Source organism: Elephas maximus, chromosome 3, assembly GCF_024166365.1.
Source record: "Elephas maximus indicus isolate mEleMax1 chromosome 3, mEleMax1 primary haplotype, whole genome shotgun sequence".
NCBI lineage: Eukaryota > Metazoa > Chordata > Mammalia > Proboscidea > Elephantidae > Elephas > Elephas maximus.
The window spans coordinates 29,335,825-29,362,140 of record NC_064821.1 but is presented as its reverse complement, the minus strand read 5'-3'; the positions used below and the strand labels follow the sequence as shown (position 1 = coordinate 29,362,140).

Genomic DNA, 26,316 nt, shown 5'->3' with positions numbered 1-26,316 from the left:
AGCAGAACTGGAAGAGGCTCAGGCCTGGGGCTGCCTCATTGCCTTGGCCCTGGGGAGCTCAGGGATGTGGGGGGTAGGGAGAGGTGAGAACAGTCCTCCCTACAGGAGCCAGCAGGTCCCTGTGAGTCAGGTCCTGTTCCTTCTCTGCTGAGAATTCTCCATAGCTCCCACTGCATCTGGAGTAAAAGCCCAAGTCCTCCCTGCAGCCCACAGGGGCTTGCACTGTCTCCCCCATCACCTCCCCACCCTCGTCTTCTTCCATTTTTCCCCCACTCCTTCAGCTCCAGCTACCCTGGCCTCCTAATCACTATTTGAATACACCAGGCCCTTGCCCCTGGCCTTTGCACTGGCTGTTCCTGTGGCCTGGAATGCTTTTCCCCCAGGTAGCCAAATGGCACCTCTCTCACCCCCCCTTTCAGGTCTTTGCTCAAATCCCACCTTCTCATTGAGCCATTTAGTACTGCAACCCCATGCTCAGGCTGCAGTCCAGGCCAATCAGAAGATCAGGAGATGGGGCCTAGGCTTGGGTAGTTTGTTAAAATTCCCAGGTTATTCTAATGTACAGCGAGGAATGAAAACTAATGATTTACAGGAAACAACAGAGGAGAGAGGAACAAGGTAAATGACACCACAAAGAAACTCAGAATGTGTTGCATTCCTCAGGGCATTTCAACTCTCTGCAACAAGTGAAGGTAGGTGGAGGAAGAGGAGGAAGAACCTGCAGCAGTGGTTCTCAGAGTGTGTTCCTCCAACCAGCAGATCATATCACCTGGGAATTTGTTAGGAATACAGATTCCTGGGCCCCACTCCAGGCCTCCCCCATCAGAAGCTCTGGGAGTTGGGCCCAGCCACCTGCATTTTAATCAGCCCTCCAGGGGATTTAAGTGCAGGAGGGATCCAGTTTGAGAACTACTGGACTCGAATAAAAGGGAGTCAAAGAGGTATGGGAGCCCTGGTGACACAGTGCTTAAGAGCTGCGGCTGCTAACCAAAAGGTCGGCAGTTTGAATCCACCAGCTGCTCCTTGGAAACCCTATGGGGCTGTTCTACTCTGTCCTATAGGGTCGCTATGAGTTGGAAATTGATTCGACATCAATGGTTTTGGTTGAAGAGATACGACAACCAATCATGGTGTGGACCTTGTTTGGATCCTGATTCAAAGAACCCAAATGTAAAAACACCTTTCTGAGCCAATTGGGAAAATCTGGTGATGGCCCAAGTGTCAAGTGATGCCAAGGAATGTCTTATTGTGATAATGGTGTTATGGTTATAAAAAACACAAATATTATATTATTAGAAATGTGTACTGCAGTCTAAAGGGGGGAAAATGACATATTGTCTGGGATTCGTTGTATCTCAAGGGAAAAAATGAAAGAGATGGAACAAATATGTCAAAATCTTCGTGATTGTTTTATCTTGGTGGTGGGTATACAGGAGTTTCTTTGGATGGCTTCTCTCAGCTTTTGTGAATGTTTCAGCTTTTACACACACACAAAAATGTAAAAAACAACAAAGTTGTGTGAGAAAAAAGGCTGTGCCATGACACGCAGGTGTTTGATTAGTATGAAAAGTAAAATTAAGGAGCAAGGAGTCAAAATGGACAGGGTTTCCCAAATCTTTTATTATCAGCTGCTGTTAGCAATGAGAGCCACTGAGAAATAAAAATGAGACCAAACTCCACAGCATCCAGCTCAGACCAGCTGCCCTGTGCTCCCCAGGTCTGTGTGTCAGCCCAGCTTGGCGAACAGCAGCAAGGTGGTGAGAATTCCTGGCAGCTGGAACGAGAGAACAAAGAAACGTTGAACCCACTCTACACACCTCCAAACTAGGATCAAACCAGAGTTCCAAGGACGGGAAGTTGGACAGAGTACCCTGTTACAGAAAGACAAGGGGCAGGGTTTTAGAGATGGCTGAAGGTCCATCAGGGCCAAGCCTTGAGCCACTTTGGTCCTGTGAATCTCAGCGATGGGTAGAGGGTAGATGCTTTGTCATCAGTCATTGCACATCTGTCATTCTCCCTTCGTTTCCCCCAGACCCTCCATCCACCCTCTTCTTTTCTCCCCTGGGCCTTGCAGACTACAATTCCCAGACTATACTGCCTTCCAGCTTCCTGTTAGGTTTTGGCCAATGGGATGCACCAGCAGGAGATGGGAGGGTGGGAGGAAAGAAAGCTCAGAGTATTTGTTCCCCATTCCCTCCCTTTTGTCCACCCTGAGTCCACCAGGACCACAGCTGCAGGCAGATTGCCCTTCGTCCTCAGTTCTTGCTCTCCCTATCCCCTTCCCAGATCCTTCAGGCCTAGGAGACATGAAAGCTTCCTGTGTTGCTCGTCCCTGGCCATCTCAACATCTCTCCTTATTTCCCTTAACCCAACCCATGGCTTTCCAAGGAGGACCCTGAAAGCCTCTTCAATGGGCCATCTGGGGCTGAATTCTGTTTCCTGCTGGCATCCTGATTGTTATGATCTTCTTGGGGAGATGGGTGTTGTAAGAATTTGTTGCCATCCAAGGTCACAAAGACTTATCCATATGTTTTCTTCTAAGAGTTATATAGTTTTAGCCCTTACATTTGGTCTAGGACACACTCTGAGTTAATTTATGTATATGGTGTGAGGTAGGAGTTCAACTTCATTCTTTTCCAGTTAACACAGCACTATTTGTTGAAAGGAGAATTCTCTCCCCATTGTATTGTCTTGGCACCCTTGTTGAAAATCAATTGAATGTAAAGTTTATTTCTAGACTCTCAATATTTTCCATTCATCTATATATATCTGTCCTTATGCCAGTACCACCCTGTCTTGGTTACTACTGCTTTGTAGTAAATTTTGAAATCAGACATTTGAATTCTTCAAATTTGTTCTTTTTTAAGATTTTTTTTATTATAAACCAAAACCCAACCCATTGCTATCGAGTCAATTCTGACTCATAGCAACCCTATTGGACAGTATAGAACTGCCCCATAGGGTTTCCAAGGCTGTAAATCTTTATGGAAGCAGGCTGCCATACCTTTCTCCCTCAGAGAAGCTGGTGGGCTCGAACCGCCAACCTTTAGGTTAGCAGTCAAACACTTAACCACTGGGCTGCCAGGGCTCCTACTTCATTATTATAAAACAAAACGAAAACCAAAAAACCCCAAATCCACTGCCATTGAGTCAATTCTGACCCATAGTGACCCTAAAGGACAGTAGAACTGCCCTGCAGGGTTTCCAAGATTGTAAATTTTTTTTTAATAATTTTTATTGTGCTTTAAGTGAAAGTTTACAAATCAAGTCGCTCTCTCACACAAAAACCCATATACACCTTGCTACACACTCCCAATTACTCTCCTGCTAATGAGACAGCCTGCTCTCTCCCTCCACTCTCTCTTTTCATGTCCTTTTCGCCAGCTTCTAACCCCCTCCACCCTCTCATCTCCCCTCCAGGCAAGAGATGCCAACATAGTCTCAAGTGTCCACCTGACCCAAGAATCTCACTCCTCACCTGCATCCCTCTCCAACCCATTGTCCAGTTCAATCCATGTCTGAAGAGTTGGCTTCGGGAATGGTTCCTGTCCTGGGGCAACAGAAGGTCTGGGGGCCATGACCACCGGAGTCCTTCCAGACTCAGTCAGACCATTAAGTCTGGTCTTATGAGAATTTGGGGTCTGCATCCCACTGCTCTTCTGCTCCCTCAGGGGTTCTCTGTTGTGTTCCCTGTCAGGGCAGTCATCAGTTGTAGCCAGGCACCATCTAGTTCTTCTGGTTTCAAGATGATGTAGTTGCTGGTTCATGTGGCCCTTTCTGTCTCTTGGGCTCCTAATCACCTTGTGTCCTTGGTGTACTTCATTCTGCTTTGATCCAGGTGGGTTGAGACCAATTGATGCATCTTAGATGGCTGCTTGCTAGCGTTTAAGACCCCAGACGCCACTCTTCAAAGTGGGATGCCGAATGTTTTGTTAATAGATTTTATTATGCCAATTGACTTAGATGTCCCCTGAAACCATGGTCCCCAGACCCCTGCCCCTGCTACGCTGGCCTTCAAAGCATTCAGCTTATTCAGGAAACTTCTTTGCTTTTGGCTTAGTGCAATTGTGCTGACCTCCCTTGTACTGTCTAAGACTGTAAATTTTTACTGAAGCAGACTGCCACATCTTTCTCCCACGGAGTGGCTGGTGGGTTCGAACCACCAATCTTTTGCTTAGCAGCTGGGTGCCTAACCACTGTGCCACCAGGGCGCCTTCTTTATTATTATAGGCCCCTTGAATTTCTATATACATTTTACAATCAGCTTGTCATTTTCTGCACAAAAAGTCAGCTGGGATTTTGATAGGGATTGCACTGAATCTGTAAACCTATTGGGGTCTATTGCCATTTTAACAATATTGAACTTAAAATCCATGACCATGGATGTCTCTGCATTTATTTAGGTCTCCTTTAATTTTTTTCAACAATGTTTTGTAGTTTTCAACGTTCAAGTCTCGCACTTCTTTTGTTAAATTTATTCCCAAGTATTTTATTATTTTCAATGATACTGTAAACAGAATTCTTTTCTTGATTTCATTTTCAGAATGTTTGTTGCTAGTGTATAGAAATACAATTGATTTTTGTATATTAATCTTGTATCCTGCATCCTTGATGAATTTATTAGTTCTAATAGTTTTGTGTGTATGTGTGTGGATGTCTTAGGTTTTTCTACATACAAGATCATGTTATCTGTGAACAGAAATAGTTTGTCTCTTCCTTTCCAGCCTGGGTGTCTTTTATTTCTTTTTTCTTGCCTGCTTGTCCTAGCTAGAACCTCCAGTACAATGTTGAATAGAAGAGGCAAAAGTGGATATCCTTGTCTTGTTCCTGATCTTATGCAGAAAGGATTCAGTCTTTCATCATTAAGCATGATTTTAGTTGTAGACTTTTTCATATATGCCTTTTATCAGGTTGAGGAAGTTCCCTTCTATTCCTAGTTTACTGAGTATATCATGAAATGATGCTGGGTTTTGTCAAATGCTTTTTCCATCTCTATTGAGATGATCCCCCTCATGTCTATCAGTTTGTTGTACTTTGGGGGCTTGCGTGTTGCTGTGATGCTGGAAGGTATGCCACCGGTATTCGGATACCAGCAGGATCACCCACGGCAGCTAAGTTTCACCTGAGCTTCCAGACTGGAAGACAGCTACCTGGCCAGCTGACTGGAAGAGATACGTATTTATGACTATTCCCAAGAAACTGATCCAACCGAATGCAGAAATTATCGAACAATATCATTAATATCACACGCAAGCAAAATTTTGCTGAAGATCATTCAAAAACAGCTGCAGCAGCATATCCATAGGGAACTGCTAGAAATTCAGTCCGGATTCAGAAGAGGACATAGAATCAGGGATATCATTGCTGATGTCAGATGGATCCTGGCTGAAAGCAGAGAATACCAGAATGTTTACCTGTGTTTTATTGACTATGCAAAGGCATTCCACTGTGTGGATCATAACAAATTAGGGATAACATTGCAAAGAATGGGAATTCCAGAACACTTAATTGTGCTTGTGACGAAACTGTACATAGATCAAGAGGCAGTTGTTCGGACAGAAAGAGGGGATACTGAGTAGTTTAAAGTCAGGAAAGGTATGCATCAGGGTTGTATCCTTTCACCATACCTATTCCATCTGTATGCTGAGCAAATAATCTGAGAAGCTGGACTATATGAAGGAAAACGTGGCATCAGGATTGGAGGAAGACTCAATAACAACCTGCATTATGCAGGTGACACAATCTTGCTTGCTGAAAGTGTAGAAGAATTAAAGCACTTACTGATGAAGATCAAAGACCACAGCCTTCAGTATGGATTACACCTCAACAGAAAGAAAACAAAAATCCTCACAACTGGACCAATAAGCAACGTCATGATAAAAGCAGAAAAGATAGAAGTTGTCAAGGATTTCATTGGATCCACAATCAACATCTGTGACAACAGCAGTCAAGAAGTCAAAAGATGCATTGTATTAAGTAAATCTGCTTCACGGGACCTCTTTAAAGTGTTGAAAAGCAAAGATGTCACTTTGAAGACCAAGGTGCGCCTGACCCAAGCCGTGGTATTTTCAATCACTTTATGTGCGTGTGAAAGCTGGACAATGAATAAGGAAGACCGAAGAATTTATGCCTTTGAATTGTGGTGTTGGGGAAGAAATGAGTATACTGTGAACTGCCAAAAGAATGAACAAATCTGTCTTGGAAGAAGTACAAGCAGAATGCTCCTTAGTAGCAAGGATGGCGAGACTGTGTCTTACATATTTTGGACACGTTGACAGGAGGGATCAGTCTCTGGAGAAAGACATCATGCTTGGTAAAATAGAGGGTCAGCAAAAAAGAGGAAGACCCTCAATGAGATGAATTGACACAGTGGCTGCGACAATGGGCTCAAGCATAACGATGATTATGGGCATGGAGCAGGACTGGGCAGTGTTTCATTCTGTGATACATAGGGTCCCTGTGAGTCAGAACTGACTTGACGACACCTAACAACAACAAAAACAATTGAGATGATCATGTCATTTTTGTCCTTTATTCTGTTAATATGCTATATTGCATTCCTGGAATACGTTCCACTTGTCATGCTGTATAATCTTTTTTATATGTTGCTAGGTTCAGTTTGCTAGTATTCTGTTTAAGATTTATGCATCTGTATTCATAAGGGATACTGATTTGTAGTTTTCTTTTTGTGATGTCTTGTGATGGCCTCATTATGGCTTCTGTTTTTCTATGAATTTGTCCATTTCTTCTAGGTTATCTAATTTGTTGGCATACAATTGTTCACAGAATTCCCTTTTAATTCTTTTTATTTCTGTAAGGTCAGTAGTAATGTTTCTTCTTTCATTCCTGATTTTAGTAATTTGAAAACTTGGTTATATGATGTGTCTAGGTGTGAATCTCTTTGAGTTTATCCTACTTGGAAGTTCATTGAGCTTCTTCAATGTGTAGATTGATGTTTTTCATCAAATTTGGGAAGTTTGCAATCATTTATTCAAATACTGTTCGTGTTTTTTTCTCTATCCTCTCCTTCTAGGACTCCCATTGTACGTATGTTGGTATGCTATCAACCCACAGATCTCCAAGGCTCTGATAATATTTTTTCATTCACTTTTATTTCTGTTCAACACCTGGACTTCCTCAGGGACAAGTTTCTACTGACTGATTTTTTTCCCTGTGTGTGCGCCATACTTTCCTGTTCCTTTGCTTGTCTTGTACATTTTTTGTTGAAAACTACACATTTTAAATAATATAATGTGGAAACTCAAGAAGTCAGTTCCCCTCTCCCCACCTGTTAAGGTTTTTTTTTTTTTTTTTTTTTTGCAGTTGCTATTGTTCGTTTAGGGACTTTTCTAGACTAATTCTGTGAAGTCTGTATTCTTTGCTATGTGTGGCCACTGAAGTGTCTTCTTGGTTAGCCTAGTGGTTGGGATGAAAGTTTGTCTTTTTCCAAAGAGGAAAACTGGTTTTTAAAAGCCAGGGAATATTTTCTTAATATTTACTACTTCATTCATTCTGTCCATCACAAACCATATTTCATTCTATTTTTGAAAGTTTGGATGGTGTGAAGATCAGGGATAGTTTAATCAAAAAGGACTTTCATTTGCTGCCCTGGTTTATTGGTTAGTTCTTTCCTCCCCGGGACTTATCTGGGCTGGACTCTGAGCAAAGATCCTCTCCTTAGACAGGGCCCAAGGAGTAGCATTTCCACAGTGAGTGGTCTTGAGACATCTTTAGTGGTGCATGGAGAACTCATCATCTGACAAATTGTCTTTGCAGCCTTTGTCTGTGATTCCTACTTCAGGCAGGGCTGCTATAAAGCTCATGCAATAACTTCTTGGAATCACTTCACACTTACTGCAGGCAGGGCATCATGTGTCCCTGGTGATGTGACCACATCAATGCTTCCCAACAAATACTGGGAAGCTTATTATACAAAGGAGGGAGTCTGGGAGCTAATGAGGGACATAACTAGGACTGGAGTCCAGAGCCCCAACACTTGCCCACTCAGGCCTCCCACCAGGTAAGTGCAGGCCAGGCTTATTAGTTGGCTAGAGAGGGCATATTCCTGGAGTGAGGCAGCCCTGTTTCTTGCCCAAATCAGGGTTGAGGCCCTTAAAGCCCTCTTGCCTTCCTCCCTTTCTAGGTAGACCATTAATGAGACCATCCTGTTTGAAATGCCTCTCCTTCCCTCTTCCCAGCTTTGTATTTCTCCTTCACACTTACCATTCTCTATCACATATGTATTTTCCGTTTTTAAAAAACTGTATTTCTTGTCTGTCTCTCCTGATTAAAATGGCAACTTTGTGAGGGCAGAAATTTGTGTCTGTTTTGCTTATTGCTGTGTCCCCAGTGCTCACCACAGTGTCTGGCACACAGTAGGTGCTCAATAAGGTTTGTGAAATGAAAAATGAAAGTTAACATCCTTCCAATGGCTTCTCACCATAGTCAGAACAAAAGCCACACCCCTAACCGTAGTCCACAAGGTCCTACATGTCTTTCCCCATCAACTTCTTGCCCTCTTCTGGCCCTATTACCCTCCTCACTCACTCTGTTCCAGCCACAGGGGCTTCCTTGGTGATCCTTGAATAAGCTAAGTTTATTCCTGCCTCAGGGCTTTTGTACAGCTGATCTCTCTGCCTTCCCCCACACACTCACACGTCTCCTCCTTCACCTCCTCAGGTCACTGTACAAATGTCACCTCCTCAGGGAAACCCTCCTGGACTTCCTTCCCTACCCTATCATCATATTTTACTTCCTTATGATCATCTTCTCCCCAACTAAAATGTGAGCTTCATCATGGCAGGGCTTTGTGTCTCTCTTGTTCAATTCGTCTCCAGCACCCAGAACAGTGCCTGGCACACTGTAGGTGCTCAATAAAAGAGCTTGATGTGTCCCAGAGGGGCTGTGTCTTACCTTTATTGCCACTGCCCCCAGTGAGCCCCCACTCAGGGTGAAGCTCTGAATCCTGGTTATTCTCATGAGCTTGAGGAAACAGCCCTGAGGATTCAAATTTCAAAACAGGCAGATGCTGGTTAGGGGCTTGTGGACTCTGAGTCCCTGTCAACCCCCTTCCCTCGGGCCATCCAGATACATCTCAGATTCAGGGAGGAGAAGGGGACAAAGCCATGAGGGCCGTGACTTCTTGTTTGACTGGCCTTGTCCAGCATCTTCTGTAGCTTCCTCAACCCACCCCCCCAAATACACCACTCACTCCCCTGTACCTATCTGTACTGACATCCAAGTGTGGTGGTTAAGAATATAGGAGATGTCCCAGGTTATACTAGCTATGTGACGTTGGATAAGTCACTATCCTTCTCTGTGCCTCAGTTTCCCCATCTGTAAAATGGGACCAACTGGATCTACCTCACAAGATTTTTGTAAGGATTAAAAGAATCAACATGAGATGGCATGACACATAGCCAACATTCAGTAACTGTTAGTTATTTCTGAGTGCTCTTTGTATATGAACAAAAGGGCTGACATGTATTCAGCACCTTCCCAGTCCTTTGCATGTATTTGCTCACTCATTTATCACTATAATCCCATGAAATAAGTACTATTCTTTTCTCCATTTTACAGGTGAGGAAACCGAGGCTCAAAGAGATTAGGGGATCAGACACCCACAGTCTGTAGGTGTCTGGTCCTCCACTCCCCTTCCTGAGGTTACTCAGTTGTTCTCTCTTCTAGGCCTTTGGTATCTCTTGCTTCTAAAATCTTGGGTCCCTTGAGCTTGTGTTGATACTTTACGTAGTAGGTATTTATTAAGCGTGTGCTGAGCACTGAACTGGGTGCTAGGAACCCAGCACTGTACAAAACAGACCAAATCCCTGACTGTTCAAGTGGGAACACCCAACAAGAGTTGATTTCTGTCTTCCAGCCCCCTTAGCTGGCTCCCCACAAAAAGGCTATTTTTATCAAAGTCACCAGCCCTCAGCATCCACTGAGGTGACCCACAACCAAGTCCCGAGTTACCTCCTGGTGGATGACATCTCTGGACACATTGTGCCCGTCACAGGCTGTGGTCCGGATGGATTTACAGCAGCTTCGGGGGTAGGTGTGGCCACCCGTGATTTCAAAGGAGGAGCCAGAAAAGTCTGTGTAATTACTCACCCCACAGCACCTTAGCTGGAAGAGAAGAAACGCTTACAGACTCCCTTTCAAATAATAAAAATAATAGAAATCATGGTCACTATGACTACTGTTGGGTGATCCGTCACAACATTCCAGGCACTGTGCTAAATTCAACTCTCTACGCCATCTCATGGCAGCTCAGAGCCCTCCATACTCCCGTCTCACTTGGGATAAAGCTCAACTCCTCACGTGGCCCATAAGGCCTCTCTGCTTCTGTCACCTCCCCGCCCTCATCTCTCCTCACACTCTCCTGTACTCTCTGGGCTGCAGCTGCACTGGTCTCTTCAGCTTTCCTCAAACATACTTAATAAGCTGCAGCCTCAGGACCTTTTTTATGCAGACTTTTCCCTCTTTCTGGAATGTTCTTGCCTCAGATTTCTGCATGACTCCCTCCCTCAGTTCATTCAGATTTCTATTCAAATGTCCCTCTTCAGAAAGGCCTACCCTTGCCCTGCTTTCTAAATTAGCCACAGCCCTGGTATCAGTCGGTTTGGGCTAAGGTTTGCAGCAGTAACAAACAGCCCCTCAATCTCAGTGGTTTATATCTCGTTCACGTTACATGGCCACCATGACTTGGCAAGGGAACTCTGCTTATCGAAGTCACTCAGGGACCCAGGCTGATGGAGCAGTCACCATCTAGAATGTCCCCATTGCTGTGACAAAGAGAGCTCTGGAGGGTCTAGCACTGACACACATCCTTCTGCTCACAGCTCATTGGTCAAAACTCATTATGTGACCCCCAAATAACCAGAAGGAGGCCAGGAAAGGTCAACCCAAATGAAAAAAAATCTAAACTGCCCATAAGACTTCTAAGACTGTAATTTCTATAGAAGCAGACTGCTACATCTTTCTCCTGCTGAGTGGCTGGTGGGTTTGAACCACCAACCTTCCGGTTAGCAGGTGACCACTTAACGACTGTGCCACCAGGGCTTCTTAACGTTATCCTCCTGTGTGGTAAAAATAGTTGACAAATAGTACTTCTGAGCATTTTTCTTTCTTTATAGCCCGTACCACCCCTGACAACAATGCTTAGTTATTGGTCTCTTGTCCATCTCCCCAGGTCCAGTGTCAGAAACACTGCCATAGAGGATTTTGTTTTGGGCCCTGCTGTCTCCCCAGCACCCTGCACAGTGCCTGGCATGTGGTAGGTGTTCCATAAATATTAGCTGAAGGACTGTGTGAATGAATGATAGCTGTTCTCTACCAGCTCAAGCTTGAGAAGCCAAACCCAGGATGAGGACGAGCATAGTAGCAGATCGCATGCCTCCCAAGCCTGAGTGCGATCCCACAGCTGCTCCTGGGCCATGACGCTGATGTTAAACATGCCTAGAGACGGGCAACAGCTCTTTCCCTTCCAAGCCCTCCCCGCCAACCGCCTGCCCCAAGGGCTGAGATGGTGTAGGAGGCGGAGCAGCCACTTAAACACCAGGCTCAAGACGGAGTCTTACCTTCGCCATGGCAGAGTTCCATTCTGTGGAATAGTCATCTGGCTCGTTGTAACCTCTGTAATTCTTCCTCAGAGTCATGAGGATGTGCTCGAAGGCCATGTCTTGAACCTCAAAGAAGAACCAGGAAGCAGTTCAATGATACCTTAAACACAGGGGTGACTCAATGGCCCCTGAGTCTCTACGAAAGGAGGACAAACTCAGGCCACCAGCTCCCCCAAGACAGGCGCAGGGACAACTGTGGGTCTCCAGCCAAGCGCATCTGGTTGTCCCCATCACAAACGGTTTTGACTCATCTGTTCTTTTGACTCACCCACACCCCTGTACCACCCACGGTTTGGCTGTAACTTGGTTGAGGAATTCAATATCATCTTCAGCAATGGACTCGCTCTGCACATAAAGGGCAAAATTTAATTTCCTATTTTTTAAATAGAGTTTATTTATTAATTTTTTTCTGAAGAGGTAATAGAGTCACATGGTTTGAAATTTTAAAAGCACAGAAGGGTAGGCCATGAAAAGTCTCCCTCCCACCTTTTTCTCCCAGCCAAAAAGGTCCTCCCACTCCACAGCAGTGGCTGGTACCATTTCCTGTGTCCCAGAAGAGATATTCTATGTGTGTCAAAGCCAAGCATAATTTCATTATTTTTCTCCTTGTCTTGTACTACTCTCATCGTTCTGTGGAGTCCCTGGGTGCTGCAAACAGTTCATACACTTGGCTGCTACGGAAAGGTTGATGGTTCAAGTCCACCCAGAGGCACCAGGGAAAAAAGGCCTGACAAGCCACTTCTGAAAAATTAGCCATTGAAAACCCTATGGAGCACAGTCCTACTGACATACTTGGGGGCACCAGGAGGTAGAAGCAACTCAATGGCAACTGGTTTTTACATTGTTCAGCACTGTCTTAGTCATCTAGTGCTCCTATAACAGAAATACCACAACTGAATGGCTTTAACAAGGAGAAATTTTTTCTCTCACAGTCTAGGAAACTAGAAGTTCGAATTTAGGGCGCCAGCTCCAGGGGAAGTCTTTCTCTCTCTGTTGACTCTGGGGAAGGTCTTCATCATCAAGGTCCTGGTCTAGGAGCGTCTCAGTGCAGGGACCCCTGGTCCAAAGGATGCACTCCACTCTCTGGCTCTTCTTGCTTAGTGGTAATGAGGTCCTTCTCCTTTTTGCTCACTTCTCTCTTTTTCATATCTCAAAAGAGATTGACTCAAGATACAACCTAATCCTGTAGATTGTGTTCTGCCTCATTAACATAACTGCCTCTAACCTGGCCTCATTAACATCATAGAAGATAGGATTTACAACACGTAGGATAATTACGTCCGGTGACAAAATGGAGGACGACCGCACAATACTGGGAATCATAGCCTATCCAAGCTGACACACGTTCTAGGGGGACACAGTTCAATCCATAACAGGCACCTTGCTTTTCTCACTTAACAATAGTTGCAGATGGTGTTGATGCCTTGTCTATTGGTGGCCCATTCCTGTGCACACTGGCCCAGCTTCCATCTGTCACCAAGTGAGGGCTCTCTGTGGCCTCTGAGCCCACATGCCCGCTGGGTGCAGCCCTCAACCAATGACTGCTGGGAGTTGGTGGATCAATACCCCAGCTCCCTTGCCCCTTGGGTGGGATAACTGGTACATGTTCTATGCTGCCTCCCAGAGGTCTCCAGAGGGACTTGGCCCAGCGGCCCACAGTGTTACCTCTTATTGGCTGCCTTCCCTTCCCTGCCTTACTCCCTCTGTCCCCTACAAGTGCTTCCCGGGATCACCTCCCAAATAAACCACGTCCCTGCTGATCCTATCCCATGGCCTGCCTTTGCAGGAAAACAGACAAGGCCAGTACTGTCCATCTCATACATGGAGAGCTACCTCCTTCCTTCCTTCCTTCCACTGTGTGGCTGTGTTATCATGTAACCAGCCCCCTGCTGGTGCTCACTAGGTTGTTTCTGGTCCCTTGCCTTCACAAAACAATGCTTCAAGGCACACCTTGGTATGAATGTCATTCTGTATGTGCACAAGTACGTCCTTGGGGAGTTCCCAGAGATGGGATTGTTGGGTCAAAGAGTCCATGCTTTTGTCATTTTGGTGGATTTTGCCCATATAGCCCACCTTGAGGAGCATGGTTCAAAACCACAGCAACCCTCACACGCTTTTCCCATTACTTTTCCTTCCACACCAAATGCAGGAGAATCCACTTGCCATCGAGTCGCTTTCGACTCATGGCGAGCCCCAGTGTGTCAGAGTGGAACTGGGTTCCATGGGGTTTTCAATAGCTGATTTTTTGGAATTAGATTGCCAGGTCTTTCTTTTGAGGTGCCTCTGGGTGGACTCAAACCACCAATCTTCTGGTTAGCAGCGGAACAAGTTAACTGTTTGCCCCGCCCAGGGACTCAAAAGCAGGAGAAATGGTTTAAATTAACTCGGCAGGTTTCTTGAGACCTTCTGGGGGGAAGTGCTGAGGTTTTCAGCTTTTCATCCATCTCTGGAGGCACCTCCCCCTCCAAAGGACCCCTGGGTCCCAGCGTCACAGATCTCCGTAAGTGGGAGTAGAGAATAGTTGCCTGCCAGGGGAGGAAAGGGTTCTATTTATTTCTAAAGCTGAGTGGGAGCGACCGCACTGTACTTACAATTGGGAAGAAAGCAAGGATCACTGTGGCGACCGTGATTTCCATGAGGACAATGACAACCAGGGACAGGAAACACTGGAAAACATAGAGAGGGAGGCGGACAATGACAGACACAGGGCAGAATGCTGGCCCAGGGCCACCCTGGCCTCTTGGGTGTGGAAGAACTCACGCCTCAGGTGTTGGCTGGGCTGGTGGTTTTGATTTCTTCCAAGTGTCGCTTCCCACAAGGTGAGGAGGTCAAGGGTGCTGGCCAGGGGATATACCTAGGAGCCACTAGCTGGGCCCCACTTTGTGCCCAGCAACCACAGGGCATCCAAAAGGCCTACGTGGGATCTTGGGTGAAGTAGAGGCAGCATGTGCAGGACGCAGGGCCAAGGGAGAAGCAGGAAGGAGGCGGCAGGAGGGGCGGAGACAAGAAACTCAGACACCCAAATGGGGGTGGTGGCTAAGGGACTGAGGAGGAGATTCGAGGTCGGTGGGGCTGGGGCCATAAGATCAACATCTGCTGATTTATTTGTCTGATAAATTACACATGCATGGTGGAAAACCACGGGAGACTCGGCAAGCAGAGGGAGGTCTTGAAGTTCCCCATCACTGAGAAACTACTTCCCTTTCTGGGCTTCAGTTTCCTCAACTGTACAATGGGGGCCCACCACTCGTCTGTCAGTTTGTTGTACTGTGGTGGCTTGGATGTTGCTGTGATGCTGGAAGCTATGCCACCAGTATTTCCAAATACCAGCAGGGTCACCCATGGTGGACAGGTTTCAGCAGAGCCTCCAGACTAGGAAGAAGGACCTGGCGATCTACTTTCTAAAAAATTAGCCAGTGAAAACCTTATGGATAGCAGTGGAATGTGGTCTGATATAATGCCGCAAGATGAACCCCTCAGGTTGGAAGGCACTCAAAATACAGCTACCTAGTGGCTACAACAGTGGCCTCAAACATAGCAATAATCGTGAGGATGGCACAGGACGGGGCAATGTTTTGTTCTGTTGTACATAAGGTTGCTATAAATCGGAATAGATTCAAGGGCACCTAACAACAACAGTGGAGGGTGGGGCTAGGTCAGGGGGTCTCAGTGGGTTCTGTGGAGCCTCTCGAGACCACACGGAGCAAAGCAAGGTCAGCTCTCCACTCTCTTTTCCTCCATCCCCATCTATATAGCTCCTGTATTGTTGTTAAGTGCTGTCGAGTCGGTTCCGACTCATAGCGACCCTATGCACAACAGAATGAAACACTGCTCGGTCATGCGCCATCCTTACAATTGTTGTTATGCTTGAGGCCATTGTTGCTGCCACTGTGTCAATCCATCTTGTTGAGGGTCTTCCTCTTTTCCGCTGACCCTGTACTCTGCCAAGCATGATGTCCTTCTCCAGGGACTGATCCCGCCTGACAACATGTCCAAAGTTTGTAAGATGCAGTCTCGCCATCCTTGCCTTTAAGGAGCATTCTGGCCTCACTTCCTCCAAGACAGATTTGTTCGTTCTTTTGGCAGTCCATGGTATATTCAATATTCTTCACCAGCACCACAATTCAAAGGCATCAACTCTTCTTCAGTCTTCCTTATTCACTGTCCAGCTTTCACATGCATATGATGTGATTGAAAATACCATAGCCTGGGTCAGGTGCACCTTATACTTCAGGGTGACATCTTCGCTCTTCAACACTTTCAGGAGGTCCTTTGCAGCAGATTTGCCCAATGCGATGTGTCTTTTGATTTCTTGACTGCTGCTTCCATGGCTGTTGATTGTGGAGCCAAGTAAAATGAAATCCTTGACAACTTCAATCTTTTCTCCGTTTATCATGATGTTGCTCATTGGTCCAGTTGTGAGGATTTTTGTTGTCTTTATGTTGACGTGCAATCTATAGTGAAGGCTGTGGTCTTTGATCTTCATTAGTAAGTGCTTCAAGTCCTCTTCACTTTCAGCAAGCAAGGTTGTGTCATCTGCATAACGCAGGTTGTTAATGAGTCTTCTACCAATCCTGATGCCCCGTTCTTCTTCATATAGTCCAGCTTCTTGGATTATTTGTTCAGCATACAGATTAAATAGTCATGGTGAAAGAATACAAACCTGACGTACACCTTTCCTGACTTTAAACCAATCAGTATCCCCTTGTTCTGTCCGAACAACTGCCTCTTGATCTATGTAAAGGTTCCTCATGAGCACAATTAAGTGTAATTCCCACTGTTTGCAGTATTATCCATAGTTTGTTATGATCCACACAGTCGAATGCCTTTGCAAGTCAATAAAGCTCCTGTATTACTATTACTAAAATCTGTTTGATAATTCAGGCTTCTGCAGTTAAAAGAACAAAGCTCTGAGTCACCAGACTGGCCAAGGACTGAGTTGGTCCTGCCTTGACATGCAGCCCATACAGCTGGGACCCCCACAGCTCACTGGGGCAAACCTTGGCTCAGAGATTAGCAGTTGCGGGACCCCAGACAACTGGATCATGTATCAGATTTTAGAGTATCAGCAGGTGCTGTCAGCTACGCCTTCAAGATCTATCCTGCATCCACCCAGTCCTCATCACCTCCCAGGTCCAGCCCGTCATCTCCCACCTGGACCAGTGCAGCCTCTCAGTCCCCATCCTGGCTCCTGCCCTGCCCCTCCCCTCCCCAGACTACCCCCACCCCCACAGGGGACAGACGGCACCTGTGCACACCTGAGTCAGGGCACGTCCCTCCTCTGCACACAGCCAGCCCTCCAGGGCGCCCAACATCAAAAGAACATTGCCTTTTCTGGGTGAGGTCTTAGAGGTCTCGGAGGGACAGATACTGAGGGGAAAGCAGATGGAATCTGCCAATGGATTGGAGGTGCAGTGTGAGAGAGAGGAGTCTTGGATTACTCCGAGTTAACATATGGATAAAATAGCGTCTGCATCATCTTGAAGATGAAATGAAATTGTGCAGGCACAATAAATATTTCTTGAAGTAACGAAGAAAGAAAAGGGGAGATGATGGAGCCTTATGGAGAAGGATGGGGCTGGGTGTGATTTTAACGCTCAGGATCTTCTATGCTCTGGGAGATAACTAGACTAAGGATCTCCCTGAATCCTTGAGGAAAATGGAGTTTCGCAGCAAAGCAGTGGAGAAAGGAAAACAAAAGGTGCTGGAGACAGCTTAAGTCTGGGGTAAGGTAATCCACTCAAGCAACAAGATTCTAAGGGGTGTTTCTAATAGAGAAAGGGAGATAGGAATGGCGGAGCTGGGAGATGGAGATATTTAGCCATGACTGTGTATGAGAATGCGTATAAAAAAATCAAATCCAAACCCATTGCCATTGAGTTGATTCCACTCATAGCAACCCTATAGGACAGAGTAGAACTGCCCCATAGGGTTTCCAAGGAGCAACTGGTGGATTTGAACTGCTGACCTTTTGGTTGGCAGCCGAGCTCTTAACCACTGCGAGAATGTGCACAGGCCATTTAAAATCTGTGACATGCTATCTGCATGATCATGCTGGAAATCTTCATACCCCACATACCTGAGGCATTGTATGGTGATTACATCAGTGCTGTGTTAGTGAGTGTGTAGTAAAGAACTTAACCTCGCCCAAAGAGAGTCTGGCCTCTGTCCTCAGCTCCTGGAAGGTGGTACCTCTACTGGTAGAATGTCATGCCTGATAAGTATCTTTGTTTATCTGGGGGCTTTGGGCTACCCAGATAGTCTAACAGTGTGATTTTTTTTTTTTACTGTGCTTTAAGTGAAAGTTAACAGTTCAAGTTAGTTTCTCATACAAAAATTTATACACACATTGTTATGTGACCCTAGTTGCTCTCCCTATTATGTGACAGCACACTCCTCCTTTCCACCCTGGATTTCCCGTGTCCATTCAACCAGCTCCTGTCCCTTTTTGCCTTCTCATCTCGCCTCCGGACAGGACCTGCACGTTTAGTCTCATGTATCTACTTGAGCTAAGAAGCACTGTCTTCACGAGTATCATTTTTTGTCTTATAGTCCAGTCTATGTCTGAAGAGTTGGTTTCGGGGATTTTTTCAGTTCTGGGCTAACAGAGAGTCTGGGGACCATGTCTTCTGGGGTTCCCCCAGTCTCAGTCAGACCATTAAGTCTGGTATTTTTACTAGAATTTGAGTTCTGCACCCCACTTTACTCCTGTTCCGTCATGGACTTTCTGTTGTGTTCCCTGTCAGGGTGGTCATTGGTGGTAGCCAGGCACCATCTCATTCTTCTGGTCTCAGGCTGATGGAGTCTCTGGTTTATGTGGCCCTTTCTGTCTCTTGGGCTAATATTTTCCTTGTGTCTTTGGTGTTCTTCATTCTCCTTTGCTTCAGGTGGTTTGGGACCAACTGATGCATCTTAGATGGCCACTTGCTAACTTTTAAGACCCTAGACGCCACTCACCAAAGTGGGATGCAGAACATTTTCTCAATAAACTTTGTTATGCCAATTGACCTAGATGTCCCCTGAAATCATGGTTCCCAGACCCCAACCCTGCTACCTGCTACTCTGTCCTTTGAAGTGTTTGGTTGTATTCAGGAAACTTCTTAGCTTTTGGTTTGGTCCAGTTGTGCTGACTTCCCCTGTTAACAATGTAATTTATGGTAGGGACTTTGAGTCACTCAGTATCATCTAAGCCTCCAGTTGGGCTCTAGACTATGGTCAGCTACGTAAGTATCTACATGACCAAGCCCCAATAAAACTCTGGCCACCAAGGCTCGGGTGACGTTTCCTGGTTGGCAATACTCTGTGCATATTGTTACACATTGCTACTAGGAAAGTTAGCGCTGTCCATGACTCCAGAGGCAGAGAACAATTGGAAGGGTCATGTGTGGAACGTTCCTGAACTCTGCCCCCTGCACCTCTTCACTTGGCTGATTTTAATCTGTATCCTTTCACTGTAATAAACCATAACTGTGAGTTGAATTGACTTGATGGTAATGGATTTTGTTTGTTTTTTGCGGGTGAGCATAACAGCTTTGCTGAGTTCTGTGAGCTCTTCTAGTGAAGGTGGTCTTGGGCACCCTTGAATTTAGAATTTTTGTCAGAAGGAAAGGTGATCTAGTGAATTGTTCCCTACCTCTACAGTGAGGAACAGACAAATGGGCCAATGGAACAGAGCAGCATGCCTAGAACAGACCCAAGCATAATGGAAACTGGTGTAGACAGGGGAGGACCTGACGGGTCAATCAGTAAGTAGGACAAAACATTACCTGACTGGGAAAAAAATCAGATTAGATCCCTACCTCACACCACACACACAATTCAACTTCCAAAGGCTAAAGAGCTAAAAATGAGAAGGCCAGCTTTAAAATTACAGGAAGAAATCCTGGGAGAATATATTTATGAGCTTGTGTAGGGGAGGTGTTCCAAATAAGACAACTTGCAAAGGGAAGGATAGATACATCTGATTCACCATAAAGTTAAGAATAGGGGAGAGTAGGTCAAGACGCCTACACACATGCAATGAAGGGTTCGTACATGAAGGGGGAATTTTGGGGTCTGTGTGTAGATGAAACTTACAAACAAAAGAATGCCTCTGTTTTCTTTAGTAGCTCCATACCACCCAGCAAAGCCAAGCAGCACCGTGATACACCCCATCGCCAAACACAGGTAGCCAATGTGAAGGAGGTATGCAGAGGACAGCCCAAGGACCCTCGTCAGGGTGGGCCCTCCATTGACCCAGGTGCCCAGGCCAATGAGGAGCACACCAGACATCTAAGAACAGAAATCAGAAAGGAGAAACAGCCTGTTAGTTGCACACAGATATGGGGAAGGAGGATAAAGGCCAATAAAATCAGCACGAGTGCTTAAAAAATGATAATACTCAGAGGTGGTGGGGACGTGGTAAAACACTCTTATAAACCACTGATGGTCAGTAATTATTTTTGTGTTGCAGGTAGTGGGCACTTTGCAATTAATATTTAAAACCCTAAATGTTTTACCTTTTAAAGGAATCCCTGTACTCAGAAATTCCGTTTCTAGAAATTTATCCTAAAGAAAATAATCATGGGTGTGTCTCAGTACCAGTTTGCCCAGGGATGTTTGTTGTAGCATCAGCTATAAGAACAAAACATCAAAAATAACTGAAGCAACCAACACTACAGATTGGGTAGTTAAATCAGGGCACATCCAGGCCATGGGATCCTAAGCAATTATTTAAAATGATGCTATAAGACAGGGATTGGTAATTTTTTTTTTCTGAAAAACTCGATAGTAAATATTGTTGGCTTTGAAGGCTATAAGGTCTCTGTTGAAACTACTGAGCTCTGCCATTGTAGCTCCAAGGCAGCCAGAGACCCTATGTAACAAATGGGCATAGCCGTGTTCCAATAACTCTTTGTTTTTTATTAAAAATAGACAAAGCTGTAGTTTGCTGATCCCTGTTGTAGGAGAATGTTTATTCAAACTTAGTAAGTTTTAAATGAAGAACACAATTTGAAATTCTAATGGAACCCAGATTTTCTGGAGCCTGAGCCTGGATGAACCCCCAAAGCTATTGCCCTGAGATGATCTTTAAATATTAAACCAAAAATATCCCCCAAGGTCTCCTTAAAAACCAGACAATCGCTTAGCTTAACTGGTAGAGAATGTCTGCCTTGAGCATTATGCTCTTTTAAGATCAATCTATATGGGATAAAACTGACAACAGCAACTCAAAAGGTGAGATAGGAAGCCTAGGGGGGCAGTAAGTTTATATTACTGGGGGAGGAACAACTCAGAAAGGAGGGTGAGAATGGTTGCTCAACTCAAAGGACGTAATCAATATCATTGAATTGTACATATAGAAACTGTTGAATTGGTGTATGTTTTGCTGTGTGTACTCTCAACAACAACAACAACAAAATACAATAAATTATTTAAAAGAAAACAAAGAACTTGGTAAGTTTTAAAAAGTGTATTGTAAAGCAATAGTATCTCATGCCTTTTTTGCTGATTTTCAAAGGTGTACAGAAAAGTCTGGAAGGATATAATGATGATGATATGGGAGGTAAGAAATCGTAATAATATATAACATGTCATTTAAATTATTATTTATCTAACAGTACTATAACATAATAAAATATTGATCATATGAAACATAGTAATGCCTTGGCAGACAGGCATAAGCTTCATTTAATGTCCCCACCAGAATGTTACAGCCAGGTGACAGGATGAGGAGTGATAACTTCATTTCCTTCTCTTTCCTCGAAGCCTTTCCCTGGCTGTTCAACAATGAAAGCAATTACTTCTTTAACAATGCACTTTTGAGCTCTTTTTATAGTAAGGAAAAGAAAGACGTTTTGCAAAACTTAATGGATCAAGAAAATAAACACCCCCTCCAGCCCTCCTGAAGCATCTCGGTTTTCTCCAGGATTTGACTTAGAGCCTAGCTCTTCCTTCCCAGACCCAAGGTCCCTAGATCCCGCTCATCTGCGCTGTTCCACCAGCTCTGGGCTGGTCGAGCCCAAGCCTGTTTCTAGCGTGTCCTCAGCAATCTGCCCTACATCCCTCCTGCTGCCCTGGGGACCACAGAGCTTGGAGGCCAATGAATTTGGATCAACTTATTTCTGTCTTTGAGGGAACCAGACGTGGAGGAAGGGCTGCAAAGCTGTGGGGCCAGGTGTTGTGACATACTTACAGCCACGAGGCCATTCAGGAAAAATAATAGCTTCTTCAAGGAAGAATACGGAGTGTGCATTTCAGCCATGTTGACCAGACCGGGGTGCCCGGAAGACGGTTAAGTTAGCATCTTCTTAGAACTCTGGGCCACTGTTTCCCAAGATGGCAGAGGCCTGGGCCGGGGGGACACTAAAGCTGAGTTGCCCTGCCCCTCTCTCTCTCCTGGCTGCCTAAGCCTCTGCCAGGGAGGGGCCCAGCGGCTGTACCCCCTTAGCTACCTTTGTCACATCACAATCAGACCCTGGAGTACAGCTCACTGAGCTAGTGAAGCAGGTGTCCCAAACCGCCCCTGGACATTCACCCTCCAAATTGGCCACGCTGGGTGTGGGGAAAAGACAGGACGCATCACCCCTGTCCTGGGAGCCCCCACATGCCACCAGGCTCTGTGACACTATCCTTCTCACCGAACACTCATGTGATTGACATCTCCCCCTAGGGCAGGGCCTTGGACTATCCCGTTCACAGCTGTGTCCCCAGGGCCTGGCTCAAGAAACTGGTGTGGAATGAATGAATCAAGAAGCTTCATGAATCAAATTGACAACAGCAACTCGGAAGATTAGGTAAGAAACCTAAGGGGCAGAGAGTTTATGTTAACGGGGCAGAAACAACTCAGAAAAGGAGGGTGAGACTGGTTATACAACTCAAAGAATGTAATCAGCATCACTGAATTGTACATGTAGACGCTGTTGAACTGGTGTAGTAGGTTCTGCTGTGTATATTGGCAAAAACAGCAAAGAAAATTAAAATAAACTGTTTTAAAAAAAGAGATTGCAGGAAAAAATAAAGAGGATCCATGAAGCAGGAACCTAGCTGCAAGCGGCGGCCCCTACAAGCTGTGGCCCACACATTAGCTCACTTAGCTCATCCTTCTTGCAGGCTTCAGAGAGGCCAAGGGACCAGCCGAGGCCACACAGGAAGCAGGACCAAGGCTGGGCTTGAAGCCCCAAGTGTGACATGAAGATGGAAACCTGTGAGCCCCTCCTCAAGTGAGCCTGTCCTTGTCCCTCTGAGGACTGCTTGGCCACAGCTGGTGAAATGAGTGTCCTTGAGGCCTTGTGTCATCAGCCTTGGATTTCTTGATGATAGCAGAAGGCTAGCAAGTATTTTGGGGCAAAAAAAAAAAAAAAAAATGTGCATAAGGCACTCAGAGCCCCCACGCCCAGCTCTTGCAGTCCTAACCCACCTTGCCCCTGCTTCCCCATACCTGAGTCCACATTACTGCAGCCTAGTCTCCCCTCTGTCCAGCTATGGGCTGGGTAGGTCTGTGTCCATGTCCTGGAACACTCAGGGATTTTAGAATCTGCGGTGACCCTGGGCCCCACTCAAAGGGAGAAAATCACTCACATCTTAATTAATTAATTTAATGTTGTCAAAGGATTCCCTGAGTGGCACAAATGGTTAAGCACCTGACTACCAACTAGCCAAAGAGTTGGTGGTTCAAACTCACCCAGAGGCACCAGGAAGAAAGGGCTGGCAATCTGCTTCCCTATGGAGTACAGTTCTACTTTATACACGTGGGTTACCATGAGTTGGAGTCATGGGCAACAACAACAACAACAAAACATTTGTCAAATACTCTGCTTCTTGGAACATGTAGAATGAGGCAAGGCATTTACGGAGGATTGACCGTCTCCTACATGGACCACCGCTGCATCCACAGCCAGGAGTGTGTCGTTCCACATCCAGGGGCGTCCCTAGGGTTGGTGTCACCCAGTGTGGTAACGCATGGTATCACTCACCTCATGCTAATATCTACAACGTTGTTGCTAAAACACGCAAAAAATTTGACGAAATCAGCGAGTATAAAAACAGGCAGAATGAAGACAACAGCATGTGCTTGTATCAAGTGCAGACAAAACCATGTGATTCGAAACGTCATTATAATTGGGTAATAACGACAACTCTGACCAGAGGGCACTAGAAGGTTCAAAAAGTAAATTAATATAGAGTTTCAGCCTTGTAGGTATAGCAATACAAGTGAGCCAGGCTTAGTAAAAATTATTTTGTTGTTGTTATAACTAACTACAGACATATTTTTATAAAAATATAATAAATTTCTGCTGAAACACTGCACACAAATTTTATAGACAGTCATTTTAGTGTTACCCCCTCTGACGGTGTCACCCGGTGCCGTCCTGCACTCCCCCCACCCCCATCCGCATCCCCTCAGTGATGGTACTGTCCATGTCTTTCTCTAAAAGTCATTTGCAGGAAGAAGCCTCAGAGCCAGAGACTGAGGGCCCGAAAATGGGCATGAAAAAAGAGGGCGAGAAAATGGGAAGCGCAAAGGAGGGGGTAACACGGGGAGGACGAAGAAGGGCTGGGAAAATGTGGTCACAGGGAAGGCAGGAAAATGGGGGTGCAAAGGAGAATGGGGAAAAGGGGAGCACAAAGGAGGACGGAAACAGACGCCGAGGAAGGTGAGTCAATTGGTGCAAAGGAGGACGGGAAAGTGGTAGCATAAAGGAGCGCAGAAAATTGAGGGGCAGAGATGGAGTGGAGTGTGGGGAATCTATCGTTGAAAGGGAGCAGCCCCAGGCGGGAACTGTTGGGAAAGGAGGAGCCTGTGCGCCCTGCGGGGCTGTGGCCCAGGTCCCGGTCTTGCGCGCCCCCTGGCGGCCATGGGCGGAAGCGCGGCCTTTGAGCTAGGCAGAGGAGAGGGCGTCAGCTCCTGGCCTGGAGGCTGCCCCGTGGGACAGCTTGTGGACTCTGGCATTTCCCTGTCAGACACCTCCGAATGTGCCCTCGTGCACCAAAGTCGCCGCTCAGCCCACCAATGAGGAAATGAAGGAGGGACAAATACCCTCCAGCTGCCCCAATGTAGACTCACTGCATTGATGGCAGAGACAGAATTGTGCAGCCGTAGAGTGAATTGTAAATGCGAGAGGTTTGGTGAATGCAGGAAACCAGTGTAATCCATTAATAGCTGTTCAAAGGTTCTAGAAAACATTGAAAAGCTTACCTTAAAAAAACCTTATAGTGGTGCTATTAGGAGTTTCAGGGCAGTATAAATGGCTAACACACTAGCCTACTAACCAGAAGTCGCTTTGCAAGAAAGGCCTGGCTGTCTGGGGTCTTAAACTCTAGCAAGCAGCCATCTAAGATGCATCAATTGGTCTCAACCCACCTGGAGCAAAGGAGAACAAAGAACACCAAAGACACAAGGTAATTATGAGCTCAAGAGACAGAAAGGGCCACATAAACCAGACACTACATCAGCCTGTAACCAGAAGAATTAGATGGCGCCTGGCTACAACCAATGACTGCCCTGACAGGGAACACAACAAAGAATCCCTGATGGAGCAGGAGAACAGTGGGATGCAGACCTCAAATTCTTGTAAAAAGACCAGACTTAATGGTCCGACTGAGACTAGAGGGACCCGGGAGATCACTGTCCTCAAACCTTCTGTTAGCCCAAGACTGGTACCATCCCCAAAGCCAACTCTTCAGACTGGGATGGGACTGGACTATAAGATAGAAAATGATACTGGTGAAGAGTGTGCTTCTTGGCTCAAGTAGACACATGAGACTACATGGGCAGCTCCCGCTTGGAGGTGAGATGAGATGGCAGAGGGAAACAGGAGCTGGCTGAATGGACACGGGGAATACAGGATGGAGAGGAGGAGTGTGCTGTCTTATTAGGGGGAGAGCAACTAGGAGTACATAGCAAGGAATGTATAAGTTTTTGTATGAGAGACTGACTTGATTTGTAAACTTTCATTTAAAGCACAAGAAAGAAAGTCCTGGCAATCCACTTCAGAAAAATCAGCCATTAAAACCTATGGAGCGCAGTTCTACTCTGACACACAGGACAGGAGTCAGAGTCGACTTCATGGCAACTAGTAACTTGTATCAAGCTACTAGAAGGACATTTAAATATCACTGTAGAAATAACAGAATAACCAGTCAAATATCTCCTTAATAACAGAACTTAGGGTGCGTTAAGGTAGTCCTAATTTATTTCTCCACCTTCTTTGTCTCCTTTCTTATATACCTAGAAGATCTTTTTTAAAAGTATGATCTCCAAGAAAATGGAGTACATCAAGGTGTCTTGTGTGTGTGTGTGTGTGTGTGTGTGTGTGTGTGAATGCCCGTGCATGTGTGCTGGGGAAGAGCGTGAGGGGAATCTACCTCCAGGATGCCAGTGCCCAGAGTGATCCACTCAGAAGCTTGCCATTTTTCTGCATAAACTGCCCAAACTCATTTGTACAGCCATTGAATAGAATTAAAATATCAGCCACTAGCTTTTCCCACTGACAAAATCGTTTTGATTCTACTAGACTCCAGATTTTAGGGTTCATGGAACTGGGGTGACCCACCCAGGCCATCTGCCCTCAGGGGTCCTTTGGAACCTTAAAGGAACTATTTCCCTGGAGCTACCTTCAGGTCAGACACTAGCTTAGTAAGAAGATTAGTGGTGACATTTGGCCTCAGGCATTGGGCTCTTTTGGAAAAAGATGTCTGTGCAGCCAGCTTCCAG

General features: G+C 45.7%; 1 protein-coding gene across 2 annotated transcripts; it reads right to left on the bottom strand.

Moving 5' to 3' along the window:
- Positions 1 to 1,726: 1,726 nt before the first annotated feature.
- On the bottom strand, positions 1,727 to 21,864 carry TSPAN16 (tetraspanin 16). 2 transcript variants are annotated; one of them, XM_049875820.1, is made up of 7 exons: positions 21,796 to 21,864; positions 19,698 to 19,892; positions 14,213 to 14,287; positions 11,580 to 11,687; positions 9,973 to 10,125; positions 8,914 to 8,997; positions 1,727 to 1,774 (listed from the first exon to the last, which is right to left on the bottom strand). In XM_049875820.1, the coding sequence occupies exons 1-7, from the start codon at positions 21,862 to 21,864 to the stop codon at positions 1,727 to 1,729; spliced, it is 732 nt and encodes a 243-aa protein (XP_049731777.1). The 2 variants fall into 2 exon arrangements, with proteins under 2 accessions (XP_049731777.1, XP_049731778.1); XM_049875821.1 differs by lacking the exon at positions 14,213 to 14,287.
- Between the last annotated feature and the right edge of the window lie 4,452 nt (positions 21,865 to 26,316).